The 11,527-nt window shown below is 37.9% G+C and overlaps 1 protein-coding gene across 1 annotated transcript in view; it reads left to right on the top strand.

Moving 5' to 3' along the window:
• CREBL2 (cAMP responsive element binding protein-like 2) overlaps positions 1 to 10,844 on the top strand; it is a 34,769-nt gene extending 23,925 nt beyond the window's left edge. The window contains exons 2-4 of the mRNA XM_006866051.1: positions 3,043 to 3,240; positions 7,462 to 7,606; positions 10,110 to 10,844. Of these exons, the coding sequence (XP_006866113.1) occupies positions 3,043 to 3,240; positions 7,462 to 7,606; positions 10,110 to 10,114 (348 nt within the window). The 3' untranslated portion in view covers positions 10,115 to 10,844. The remainder of the gene's footprint in view (positions 1 to 3,042; positions 3,241 to 7,461; positions 7,607 to 10,109) is intronic.
• Positions 10,845 to 11,527: the final 683 nt, after the last annotated feature.

The following is an 11,527-nucleotide window of genomic DNA, read 5'->3' as shown; positions in this document are numbered from 1 at the left end:
AGATCCAAATGAATATTGACCCTTTGAATTTTGTTACCTGGTAAAGTTTATCCATTTATTCCAATGATTTTCCAGTTTTTAAGTTTTGTGTTTTCTCATTTAGGATTACAGTTAAAGCCTTACCAATATTCCTGTCAGTATATTAAATTATATTTTTATTTTCTGAAACCAATTTTCACAAAGGGCAAGATACCATTCAGAACTGCATCAAAATGAGTTTATGTTAACTGGGGAAGCAAAAAATAGGGAAAAGGAAGGAGAGAGATGATAATGCTTGCAAAACTTGAAGGATGTAATCAGTGTGAATTGTGCATGTAGAAACTGTGACTTAGTATGTGTTTTGCCATGTATACCTTTAACAACAATAACTAAAATACATTTAAATAAATAAAAGAACCATATCAGGTAAACAAAATGAATAGTTACGAATTTAGGAATAAAGTTCTTAAGTGACCCATAGCAACCCTGTATTAGGGTTTCCAAGGAGTGGCTAGTGGGTTTGAATCGCTGATCTTGCAGTTCAAACTGACCTTGCAGTCCAGAACACTATCCTGCAGCACCACACAGGAATAATACATGGCTCTAAAATAGCAAGGCATATTGTGTTACAGCTTGTAAAAACGGGCTCCAAAGCAATTTACAAAAATTTTGAACAGTGGCATTGTTTGAATAAATGTACTCCCTTTTTGGATGAGTGCTTAAAGAGTATTTGATATATACATTTTGATTCATGTATTTAAATTTTATAATCTTTACTTTATAGTTACATCTTTATAACTTGAGGGGGTTCCAAAGAAAAACAATGAAGAAGAATACATGACTTTGCCAGTCACCTAAAAATTGAACTCAGGCAGTTAATGAATAACAAGGATGTGGAGAGGATATCTCATGATACTAGGTGTAACAAATAGAAACCTGAGACAGTCTAGGGTTAGGATCATAGGCTTTTAAAGGCAGGAGATTATCCTGAACATTTCAGAAACTTCCTATGGATCCTTTGGGCTTTTATTTGAAGAGGGAAATTATAGCCAAGGTGTTTAAGATACACACACATACAATTTTATATCCATACTATTTTTATAACTGTAAACATTCAAAATCATAAAAGTGCAGATGAGAAAAAAGCTATTTGTAGGTATACTTATCAGAGAAAACCTCATTAACCTTTTGTTAACTTTGTTTCTCCTGTTATTTTATAACATTGAGATTATACTGAATTATAGTTTTAAATATTGATTTTTTTTCTTTTTAGAATAATGTATCATAATTATTTTTTCAAGTCATTAAAATTCATCATGAACAAAAATTTTAGTAATCTTCTAGCTTTTATTGTAAGTTCCATGTGGTTCATAAAGTTTATTATATTGTTTGACATTTATTATTCAAGAAATAAAAACTTGCATGATTTTCCCTATCACATTCATGGTATCTGAAAAAAAGTATGAAGTATAGACCACAGGAATCTGATGGGATGCATTTTATTGGTTCAGTAAGAAAACAAATCCATTGTTGAGTTGATTTGGACTCCTGGTGACCCCGTGTGTTACAGGATAGAACTGCTCCTGAGTTTCCTTGGCTGTCGTGTTTGCAAAATCCAATATCCAGGCCTTTCTTCTGTAGTTCCTCGGGTGGGTCTGAACTCCCAGTCATTAGGTTAGGAGTCAAGTAGTGCCACCTGTGGACCTCTTGGTTCCATTGTTGTTTGTTGTTAAGTGATGTTGAGCTGATTCCAACTCATAGCATCCCTGTATAGATATCCAAGGAGCAGCTTGCGGTTTTGAACTGCTGACCTTGTGGTTAGCAATCCATTGCTTATGCTACAGCACCACACCAGGACTTCATAAGCCTTATTTATTTATTTAGGTTCTGACTCATACCCACCCTTGTATAGGATTTCCAATACAAGGAAATTGTGAATGGAGTGAAGGTTTAGACATGATCTTCAGTTTCGCATTCCACAAACCATACAGTTTCCTCTCAGTGATTGCCATCCCCTCCATGCAGCAACAGTTGCCCCCGCTTCCTTCCGACTCTCACTCATAGTGACCCTACATAGCGTTTCTGACCTTGCTGTTCAAATTAACCTTGTGGTCCAGTGCTTATCCTACAGTGGCACACTTGTGGTTATCTATGTACAAATATCCTCTTTTAAACTCATATAGATTTGTGGGATATATAAATATATATACATCCCACTCTGCCTCCCATACCTGTTCAGCCTGTGTCTCTGTCCATGTTGTTCCAAGGTTGTGTATATGTCACTGTTTACCTCTATTCCTTGCATACTTCCCTGTGTCTTCACTTACCTTCATCATTCTTTTGCTAAACTCCCTCTTCTTGCACATTACCCTCCCCATCATCTGAGTTAACACGTGTCTACTCTCTAGGCAGTGAATTACTCTCCTTCCCTCCCACCCTGGTAACCATCAAAGAATGTTTCTTATACTATGAAAACCATTTTTTCTTGAGTTTTCAAAATAGTGGTCTCATACAGTATTTGCCCTTTTGTGTTATTTCACTCAGCATAATGTCCTCCTGGTTCATGTTATGAAGTATTTTCCAGTTTCATTATTATTTTTCAACGTTGCATAGTGTTCCATTGTGTGTATGTACCAAAAGTTTGTTTATCCACTCTTCCATTGATGGGCATTTATATTGGCTCCACCTTTTTGCTGTTGTAAATAGTGCTGTGATGAACATTGGTGTGCATACATGTACTAGTGTCTTGGATTGCATTTCTTGTAGATGCATGACCAAGTACAGGGATTGCTGGGTCACACAGGATTTCTGTTTCCAACTTTCTGAAGAAGCGCCACACCATTTTCTATATGGTTGAACCATATAGAACAACCCCAACAGCAATGTAGGAGGGTCCCAGTCTCTCCACATCCTCACCAGCGTTTGTTGTTTTCTGTTTCATTGAACTTTGCTATCAAGGCCTTATGTATTATTTGTAAATAGTTCTCTTTGCTAATAGGCAGCTCTTGTTGCATTCTTGGATACAAAACTAAGGGAAAAGATTTCTTCTTTCTCTTGCTGAAGGTGGTTGGAGGCAAAGTAAAGAAGCCTGGTAAACGTGGTCGGAAGCCAGCCAAAATCGACCTGAAAGCAAAACTTGAGAGGAGCCGGCAGAGTGCAAGAGAATGCCGGGCCAGAAAAAAGCTGAGGTATCAGTATTTGGAAGAGTTGGTCTCCAGTCGAGAAAGAGCTATATGCGCTCTCAGAGAGGAACTGGAAATGGTAAGAAAGTCTGTCAATAAACCCATGAAATAACCCCAATCTAGCAGTCAAAAAACTATACTTTAAACCATGACAATATTGGCTTTTACCTACTCAGTTGGCAGACAGTGGAAAGGGTATTATTAATCTGCTATTGGTCTTGTTAAGTGTGGTTGAGTTGGCACCGACTCAAACCCTAGCCCTGTATAGGGTTTCCAAGGAGCAGCTGGTGGGTTTGAACCACCAACCTGTGGTTAGCAGATTGGTTAGTTATTTAGGCAGATAAGCATTTTCATATACTGTTTGTGGGGGCTGAATGTATATGACTATTTAATTGAGGAATTATTTATAATAGAAAAAAGTGGGAAATAACCCATGTATATTACAGTGTTGATTGATTAAATTAATTATATTCATATGTCAGACTATTTTGCAGCCAGTACGAATCACCATGTATGTGTGGCACTGTGGGTTAATGCGTTGGACTGCAAAATTGGTTTGAACCTAAAGGTCGGTGGTTCAAGCTCACCAGTTGCTCTTTGGAATCCCTATACAGGGTAGCTATGGGTCGGAACCAACTCGACGGCACTTAACAACAAGAACAAATCACCATGTGCATATTTTTCTTACTAACTTAGAAAGCTATTCACAATATACTTCTACTTTGAAAAAATATGCAATATGCATGGTACAAAAGAGAGGGCTTCAAAAAGTTCATGGGAAAATTCCATCTTTTAACTTCATTTTTTACACAAACTTTTAAACACCACCTCTAATTTCCTTAACATGTTTTATTCATTCATTCAGATTTTGTGCAGAAATGTAAGAGTAGATAAAAGAGAATTAAAGCTCCATTACTGTGAACTCAAGGAGCTCTGGTAGCGTAGTGGTTAGGAATCAGGCTGCTAACCTCAGGGTCAGCAGTTCGAAACTACCAGCAGTTCTGCAGGAGAAAGATGAGGCTTTCTGCTTCCATAAAGATTTACAGCCTCAGAAACCCTGTACAGGGTCGCTATGAGTCAGAACCGACTTCACGGCACATAACAACAACAACTGTGAATTCAGAAAGGTGGCAGGGAGGAGAAGAGAGACGGGACTACCAGGGATCTCACCTAACTGGAATCAGCTACCTCAGGCGAGAGATAAGTTAGGCATGAGGAGACTATTCAGTAAACCATTTACTTTAATCTATGGAATTTGATTCTTGCTATAAATTGTTTTGTTTTTCCCTTCTGTGAGGTAATGAATCACCTTCCTGTTGCCCTCGAGTTGGTTGTGACTCACAGCATACCTATAGGATCTGCCTCATAGAGTTCCCCAGGCTGTAATCTTGACAGAAGGAACTTTAGTGGCACAGTGGTTAAGTGCTCTGTTGCTAACCGGAAGGTCAGTGATAGGAGCCTGTCAGCTGTTCTGTGGGAGAACAGTCTTAGGAACTGTGGGGCAGTTCTGCTCTGCCCTGTAGGGTTGCTATGAGTTGGAATGACTTGATGGCAAGGTTACTTATTTATTTATTTTTGGTTTAATCTTTATGGAAGCAGACTGCCACATTTCTACCCCAATAAATCACTGTGTAGAGATCAATTTGGCCATTATCCTTGGTTCCTAAGAGATAATCTTTGGAATTTTGAGTAACAGAGGTTTTCTTTGTTATCTATACCTAAAGACTATGTAAGCATTTGAATAGGGGGCTGGGGACTGGCCAACCCAATAGGACCACCTTGTAGCCTGATATCAGCTGACCTCAGAGAGTAAGAGAAAGATAGGGAAGCATGAATCTATCATGCATATATAATAAAATCCCAATTATGACTATACAGTGACTGTAGACTAAGGTCAGATGAGAAGCTATGGCAAAATCTGGGAACTGTGATTGGATCTTAAAGTGAAATGGCATTGGTGGTAACAATTTGATAAAGGTAGGGTAGGTATAGACAGGCCTTCTGTGCAATGATGAGGAATAAGAACTTCATCTTAAGTACCCCAGGCAGGGTTTTAACTGGAGCGAGAGATATGATTATACAAGTGGCGTTTATCTTTTAATCCCATTTTCTATTAACTTTCTGAAACCCTCTCATGTTTGTTTGACAATAATCACTGGGATTGCAGTGTGGAGAGTGGATTAGAGTGAATCAGTGAGACTACGTAGAGGCAGGAGACCCTTTAGGAGGCTGTGTAGTTGGCTTGAACCAAGGAGGTGGCAGTGCAGATGCAACAGAAAAGCTAGGGGTGGAGGTAGGTGTAGTGTGACACCTAAATGTCTTGCTAGTTGAATGCTGGTTCTGTATGTTGAAGATAGGGAATGTAGATGCTGCAGAATGGGCTTGGTTAGGACAATTTTTTGGCATGTTTATTTGAAATGTCTATGGAAGATCCAAGAGAAGGGATTTAGTGGTGAATGGATAACTGAGTCTACAGATATTTTCTGTAAGGGGATCATTGTTAGGTGTGTCTGTCTAGTCGATTCCAACCCACAGCAACCTTATGTACAAAAGAATAAAACAGTGCTTGATCCTGCACCATCCTCAAAGTGGTTGCTATGTTCGAGCCCATTGTTGCAGCCATTGTGCCAATCCACTTAGTTGAGTCTTCCTCTTTTTCACTGACCTTTTATCAAGTATGATGTCCTTTTTGATAATACACCCAAAATATATTGAAAGCAAGTCTTGCCATCCTCCCTTCTAAGAAACATTCTGGCTGTATTTTTCCCAAGGCAATTTCTTTGTTCTTCAGGCAGTCCATGATATATTTAACATTTGCAAACACCATAATTCAAATACATCAATTATTTAGTCTTCCTTACACATTATTCAGTTTCACGTGTATATGAATGATTGAGTATATCATGGCTTGGGACAAGCACACCTTAGTCTTCAAATGACTTCTTTACTTTATGACACTTTAAAGAGGTCTGTTGAAGCAGATTTGCCTAGTGCAAAATGTCATTTGATTTCTCAACTACTTGCTGCTTCTCTGGATGTTGATTGTGAATCCAAGTAAAAGAAATTCTTGACAACTTCAATCTTTTCTTTGTTTATTTTCATGTTGCGTATCGATCCAGTTATGATGATTTTTGTTTTCTTTGTTTTGAGGTGTAATCCATACTGAAGGCTATAGACTTTGATCTTCATCCATAAGTGCTTCAAGTCCTCTTCACATTCAGAAAGCAAGGTTGTGCATCTAGATATTGTAGGTTGTGAATGAGCGTCCATCCAGTCCTGATGTTGTATTCTTCTTCATATAGTCCAGCTTCTCAGATTTGCTCAACATACAGATTGAATAAGTATAGTGAAAGAATACAGCCCTGAAACATACCTTGCATGATTTTAAACCATGCGATATGGTGTAAACATACTGCCTTTTGGTCTTTGTACAGAATCCCTAAGAGTAAAATTAAGTGTTCTGGAATTCCCATTCTTTGTAGTGTTTCCATAATTTGTTGTGGTCCACACAGTCTAATGCATTTGTGTGGTCAATAAAGCACAGGTAAACATCTTTCTGGTATTCTCTGCTTTCATCCAAGATCCATCTGGTGTCATCATTGGTATCCCTCATTCCACATTCTCTTCTGAATTGGCTTGAGTTTCTTGTAGTTCCCTGTCATTGTCCTGCAACAACTGTTTTTGAATTATCTTCAGCAAAATTTTAGTTTCTAAGGTTCCCTTAGCTCTGAGTCCATGGCCTTACCCACTGTAACGTTCCCATGGGTGGATTCCAAAGTCTGGAAGAGCATGGCAGCAGTTAAGAAAGTACCTGTGGCATTAACTAGATGGGCAGCAGTGGCCCTCGTCATATAGGCTGATGCCCGGCTCTAGCAGAATCAGTAAGGCTCTAGACAAAATTGCAGAATTTGTTTTATATTTGATCTTTTATTACACTTTCTTACCCTTTCTCTCTAAACTCTCTGTATTGTCTTCTGGCCTTACAAATTGCCACCCTTACTCTATTAAGGAAATAAATCTATAATTAGTGGCGTAATGTAGGGAGATAGCCTTTTAACCAGAATGGGCTTGTTAATCTTTGCAACACTCAATCTATTACAAAGAGAAGATTCAACAACAGTTTTACACCCTCTTCTGAAAAGTGACAGAGCTCATACATGTCCTAGGTTATAAATAAGAAATAGAGCAGAAGGCAGTTTCTGGCAGTCAGCTTGATCTCTAGTCACAGAAGTATATTCTACCAGTGATTCCTGAACACTGATGGGTAAAATTTTACTTATATCTATTCGTCATCTTTCAGTACAAGCAGTGGTGCATGGCAATGGACCAAGGAAAAATCCCTTCTGAAATAAAGGCCCTGCTCACTGGAGAAGAGCAGAGCAAATCTCAGCAGAATTCAAGCAGGCACACCAAGGCTGCGAAGACAGAAGCTAATAATAGTTCCTGTGAGTGCAGTGCATGGGAGAATTTTTATATTTAGAGACTGTCTTAAAGTGAGGTTTCTATTGATTGCTTTCCTTAATATGTCTTTAAATAAACATTGATGTCTTTTGTAATACACTAGTTAAGTTAATTAATATTTGATTCTAAATATTGAAATGCATCTGATATGGAGTCTTATCTATAAAAACAAGCTGATAAACTTCATAGAGACTTTTTATTATGTAGATTTAGCCTATAAGTGTGAATACCTTATTCTAGTCATTAATAATACTTTTGATTTATGTTTTACAAAGTACTTTCACTTATATTTATCTGAATTATTTCCTCCAGCAATTGTGTTGAGTTCTAAAAAGTTATTTTATAGATAAGATTAGATAGAAGAGGGGCTCAGTAAAGTATTGAAGGTAACAAGCTGTGTACATCCTGTCCTCACCCAGTCCAGGCCCTCTCTGGTACAATATGGTCTGTCACTGAAAGGGGTTGTTTAAATTGAGGTGGATTCCAAATAGCATACCATTTTAAAGTGAACAATTCAGTGATATTCAGTACATTTACAGTGTTGTGCAACACCATTGTAACAGCTACCTCTGTCTAGCTCAAAACATTTTTATCATCTTACTCTGTACCCATTAAGCAGTGGCACTCAATTCCCCCGGAGTCCTAGTATAGCGCTGTAGGTTAACGCACTGGACTACAAAGTTGGTTTGAACCGAAAGTTTGGTGGTTCAAGCTCACTAGTTGCTCCGCGGAAACCCTATACAGGGTCGGAACTGACTCAACGGCACCTACCAACAACAACAACACACATTTCCCCCTGCCCCCGGTAACCACCAGTATACTCTCTGTCTCATGGATTTTCCTATTCTGGACATTTCATATAAACATAATGTCTGGCATCTTTCACTTGTTGTTGTTGTTGTTAAGTGCCGTCGAGTCGGGTCTGACCCATATCGACCCTGTACAGGGTTTCCGAGGGTGTAAATCTTTACGGGAGTAGAAAGCCTCATCTTTCTCCCGCGGAGCAGCTGGTAGTTTTGAACCGCTGACCTTAAGGTTCGCAGCCCAATTCGTAACCACTACGCTACCAGAGCTCCTTTCACTTAAGATTCATCCATGTTATAGCCCACATCAGTACTCCATTCCTTTTTCTTGTCTCATAATATTCCATTGTGCATGCATTCATCACATTTGGATTGTTTCCTACTTTTTGGCTATTGTGAATAGTTCTGCTATGAATATACATATACAGGTATTTGTTTGAATACCTGCTTTCGGTTCTTTTAAGTATATACCATGGAGTAGAATTGTTGGGCCATATGGTAATTCTGTGTTTAATTTTTGAAAATTCTTTAAATTGTTTTCCACAGAGGCTGAATCATTGTACATTCCTATCAGCAATGTACAAGGATTCTAGTTTTTACACATTCTCACCAACATTTGTTATTTTCCTTTTTTTATGTTAGTGCCATTCTAGTGGGTGTGAAGTATCTCTGTATTATTTTTATTTGAATTTTTAAATGACATTAAGCATCTTTTCATCTGTTTATTGGCCATTTGTCTATATTTTTTGGAGGAATGTCTATTGGAATTCTTAGTCACTTCTTTAATTGGATTGTTTGGCTCCTTGTTGGTGAGTTCTTTATATATATTCTGGATATTAGATCCTTATCAGATAGGTGATTTGCAAATTATTTCTCCTATTCTATTATTCGATATGGTGCTGTGGGTTAATGCACTGGACTGAAAAGTCAGTTTGAACTGCAAGATCGGCAGTTCAAGCTTACCAATCTCTCCTCGGAAGCCCTATACCTCCTCGGTAGCTATGAATTGGACTCGACTCGATGACACTTAACAACAACATTGTTGTTTGGTGTTGTCATTGTGACCTTATGCATAATAGAACGAAGCACTGTCTGATTCTGTGCCAGCCTCACAATCATTGTTATGCTTGAACAAAAGATGAAATCCAGTTCATCTATTTTTTTTCTCTTTTGTTGCTTATGCTTTTGATGCCATATCTAAGAATCCACTGCCAAACCCAAGGCCATATAGATTTATCCCTATGTTTTCTAAGAATTCTAGGTTTTAACTCTTATTTTTAAGCCAGTGACCCATTTTGAGTTAATTTTATATTTGAAGGGTCTTCAAAAAGTTCATGGAATATGTATGTTATGAAAAAATTATATTTTTGGGATATGGATTTCAAAAGTATGAGTCCTAATTTTTTTTTTTTTTGCACTAAAATAATCTCATACTAACTTGTTATAACATGTCTGAACCGGATCTAGTTTGAGGTAGGATAAGGCAGCAGTTTAAAAAGTGCCCATATCATAACAACATGAATTCTACTAAAATTGAAGTAAGAGCACACACCAAATTTATGCTGAAGTTTGGGTAGAAGAAGGGGATACCAACTTCTACTGAAAATTCATTCTTTTTGAAACAGATTAAACTTCACTGAATTTTAAAAAAATCTTACATAGGTAACTTTGATTTATTTTTCAGGGTGAAAATCCTATCAGAGATTGAAACCAGCATTTTGATTCCCATGGACAATGAATGGTGAAGATTATACTTTGTGGCTCAGTTTACTACCTACTGCTCAATAGTCATCTCTGTAAATCTGCAATGTCTACCAAAATGTGTGATCATAGATTTCAAAGGGTCTTGCTTTAACCTTCCATATTTAGAAAATTTATAAACCTTCAGACCTGTTTTGGTTAGTTTTGCCACCATGGCATTTGACATGTCCTGATGCTTGAAAACACAAGAGTAGAGAAAAATGAGTTGAAAATTGTATTTTTGCACCTTCACTTAACATTGCTTTATTGGTTATTTATATCCTTTCTATGTAATTCATGTAATTTTAAGTGTGTGTGTCTGGTTGATGTCACTGCCTTTCATGTTTTTATTGCCCTACAAAGAGAAGCCAAATAGGTTGATGACTGACTGCAAGTTCTCAACCTTTATGGACCTAATTTTATTCCTTTATATTTACTTGAGTAAAGTATACTTTCTGCATGAACCATGATTTCTCCTGTGAGCCATTCCAGCATAAGCTGTGAATATGTATTAACAAATATACACATTTCTGTTTTTGTAATCCTTAATGGTATGCCTGTCTTAACTAGTGTACATGTTAGCAAAATCCATCAGGAAAGCCCTCAAGACATCTTCTGTGTATAACCTTTGTTGCTGTCATCTCAAACTATTCTTATAAAAGTTTGATAGCGCCTAACCATATTTGGAAGGAGCTCTGGTACTGTAGTGGTTACGAACTGGGCTGCAAACTGCAAGGTCAGCAGTTCAAAACTACCAGCTGTTCCATGGGAGAAAGATGAGGCTTTCTGCTCCCGCAAAGATTTACAACCTCGGAAACCCTGTACAGGGTCGCTATGAGTCGGAACCGACTCCACGGCACATAACAACAACAACTATATTTGGAGAATAATTAGCTAAATTTTATTTTATGCAAGAAGTAACCTTTCAGGCATGTGAGTGGCATACATCATCTTGCAACACAGAATCTGTATGTGTGTATTTTTTTTGTTATATGTCTGTCTATATATGTATGTGGGGAGGGCAGGAATGAATGTTCACACCCTTTTCTGTGTGTGTATTCAACTAACTCAGAGAATTTTTATGAATAGGATGAAACTAGCTGACGAGATCAAGTTTCTGCATAAGAGATACGGAACAAAATGAGTCACAAATTGCTGGTAGAGCTAATGTCTGTAACTATAGTCATAACACTTTGTTTCTTTGCTGACACGGAGTGTCCATATGAATGTGTTCTCAGCCAGAAAGAAACACACTGTAGGTGTGCATCTGGTTCAGCCCTTGCCATGCCACCGTTGTAGAATTAATATGCGTGCTGGAGTTGGGCACAGCACCTAAGCTAGTAGGCTTGGCAGGAGGGTCCC

This window comes from Chrysochloris asiatica, unplaced genomic scaffold (genome assembly GCF_000296735.1).
Source record: "Chrysochloris asiatica unplaced genomic scaffold, ChrAsi1.0 scaffold00086, whole genome shotgun sequence".
Classification (NCBI taxonomy): Eukaryota; Metazoa; Chordata; class Mammalia; order Afrosoricida; family Chrysochloridae; genus Chrysochloris; species Chrysochloris asiatica.
Note: the sequence above shows the minus strand (reverse complement) of the source record. Positions and strands in the feature narration are given on the sequence as shown.